Source organism: Amblyomma americanum, chromosome 1, assembly GCF_052857255.1.
Source record: "Amblyomma americanum isolate KBUSLIRL-KWMA chromosome 1, ASM5285725v1, whole genome shotgun sequence".
Classification (NCBI taxonomy): domain Eukaryota; kingdom Metazoa; phylum Arthropoda; class Arachnida; order Ixodida; family Ixodidae; genus Amblyomma; species Amblyomma americanum.
Window position 1 is genome coordinate 246,126,718 of NC_135497.1, and position 1,799 is coordinate 246,128,516.

At 54.9% G+C, this 1,799-nt stretch overlaps 1 protein-coding gene across 1 annotated transcript; it reads right to left on the minus strand.

Moving 5' to 3' along the window:
* Positions 1–274: 274 nt before the first annotated feature.
* LOC144096344 (G-protein coupled receptor dmsr-1-like) lies at positions 275–1,537 on the minus strand. The gene has a single exon (XM_077629390.1). It carries the CDS (start codon positions 1,514–1,516, stop codon positions 371–373), a length of 1,146 nt encoding a protein of 381 aa, XP_077485516.1. The 5' UTR covers positions 1,517–1,537; the 3' UTR covers positions 275–370.
* Positions 1,538–1,799: the final 262 nt, after the last annotated feature.

Consider the following 1,799-nt stretch of genomic DNA (forward strand, 5'->3'; position numbering starts at 1 on the left):
GACCCAGAGCAAAGCATGCTCCACGCGCACGTTCACGGCCGACGCCGAGTGGCTTTCTTTTGCAGGACAAATTCTTTCCAGCTCTGCGGTGACGCACACATGGCCTACAAATTTCAGCTCTGTCAGCTGAGAACGGGCTTCGGGCTCTGTGGTCGGTTCATTATCTTGCAAAATCTTGTGTCTTTATTGATGAGTGGAATGGAAGAGCGGTGATGAAAGCGCGTCCGAAGTTAACTTAGATCGGCAATGTTGATAAGATACCGTCTTCAAGCACGTGAGCAAAACAATGAATCGCGGTGACGTAGTAGTCATTGTGCACGCGCACTCTCACAGGAACCAAACAGTGCGGTGCCACCAAGTGTAGCCTGCTCTAGACACAAGTGGTGGCATATGTGCTGTTTGGTGGTTTAGAAGTCAGGGGAAACCATTTGGGCACGATGCGGGGCATGAAGAGAGCAGCAAAAGCTTTGCGAAACTGCCTGCTCATAGAGCAGTATAGTATGAAGTTGACGGCGCTGTTGACGAGTGCCAGGATGTCCATGACTGCGCCCAACTTATTGTAGACGTGATTGAGGAAGTCTTGGCCCAGGATGCCGCTCAGCAGGGCTAAAATGCCGGACGGGAGCTCGGTGACCAGGAACAGCAGCAGGACTGCGAGCAGCATGCGTGTGGTGCGTTCGCGGTCCCCTTCGCTGTTGCCGCCGTGGCCAGTGTGGCCACAATCTCCTTTCCTGAGGCGCCGTTCACGCGCCTTCGCCTTGTACAGCACGCGTAGCAAGCCCAAGCTGAGGCCGGTCAGAGCCACGCACGGCACCAGCTTCATGAGGACCGAGTAGGTCCAGAAGTCTAGATTTCGGAGGAAGGCGTCGTTGGCAAGCGTTATGTTGGTGAAGTTGACAATGTAATCCGGCTCCTGGGGCGTGCCTATCTGGTGCACCGTTAAGGACAGGTACAGCGGCAAACAGCAGAGCGCGCACGACACGTACACGCTGACGACAGCCCAGCGGGCACGCTGCATGCTGCACCACTCTTTGCTTGATGCCGGGAAGCTGACGGCCAGGAACCGCCACACGGCTAGTGTCACCGTCAGCCACGTGGACACTGTGTGGAAGACGACGCTCACATGGCTGTGCACTAGGACGAAGACGGCCCTTTCAAAACTCTGTTTGCACTCTTGAGGCATCACGTGCGTTGTGATGGTGTACGGGAGGTACGTGGCGATCACAAGCATGTCAGCCACGGCGAGCCCCGTCAAGATGCCGTTGGTTGGCGACACCATGTTACGCTGCGTAAGCACAATGATGCTGAGCACGTTGGCCAGAATGCCAAACACGCACACGGGCATGCTCAGGTAGCCATGCAGGTGACTCGTGTACCACGCGCAAAAGCGGCCGAGCTCGGCACCATGGTAAGGAAGCTCCTCCTTTTCGACGATGCCGTGCGGCCCACACAAATTAGCCTCCGTCCGGCATAGGTTCTCCTCGTCGAGGTAGAGGCTGTCCACGATCTGCAGCATATCGTTCCCGTTGAGAAACTCGGCAATGAGTGCTTCAGTAGCGCTCCTTCTCGCCAACCAACCAGGCAGCTGAGGCAGCACGAGAGTCCTGCGCTTCAGAGAGAGAGAGAGAGAGATCATTATTTTGTTTGCCCACAACACATCACTTCTTAACCCTAACAAAACGCCAACGTCCTCCCGCTTACCTTAGAAAGCATTCCTTTCGGTTCTAGCTAAATTTTGGGGCTGATGCACGCTAGATACAAATTAAGCGTATGTACTTTCATTTGCCGTCATTTCAAAT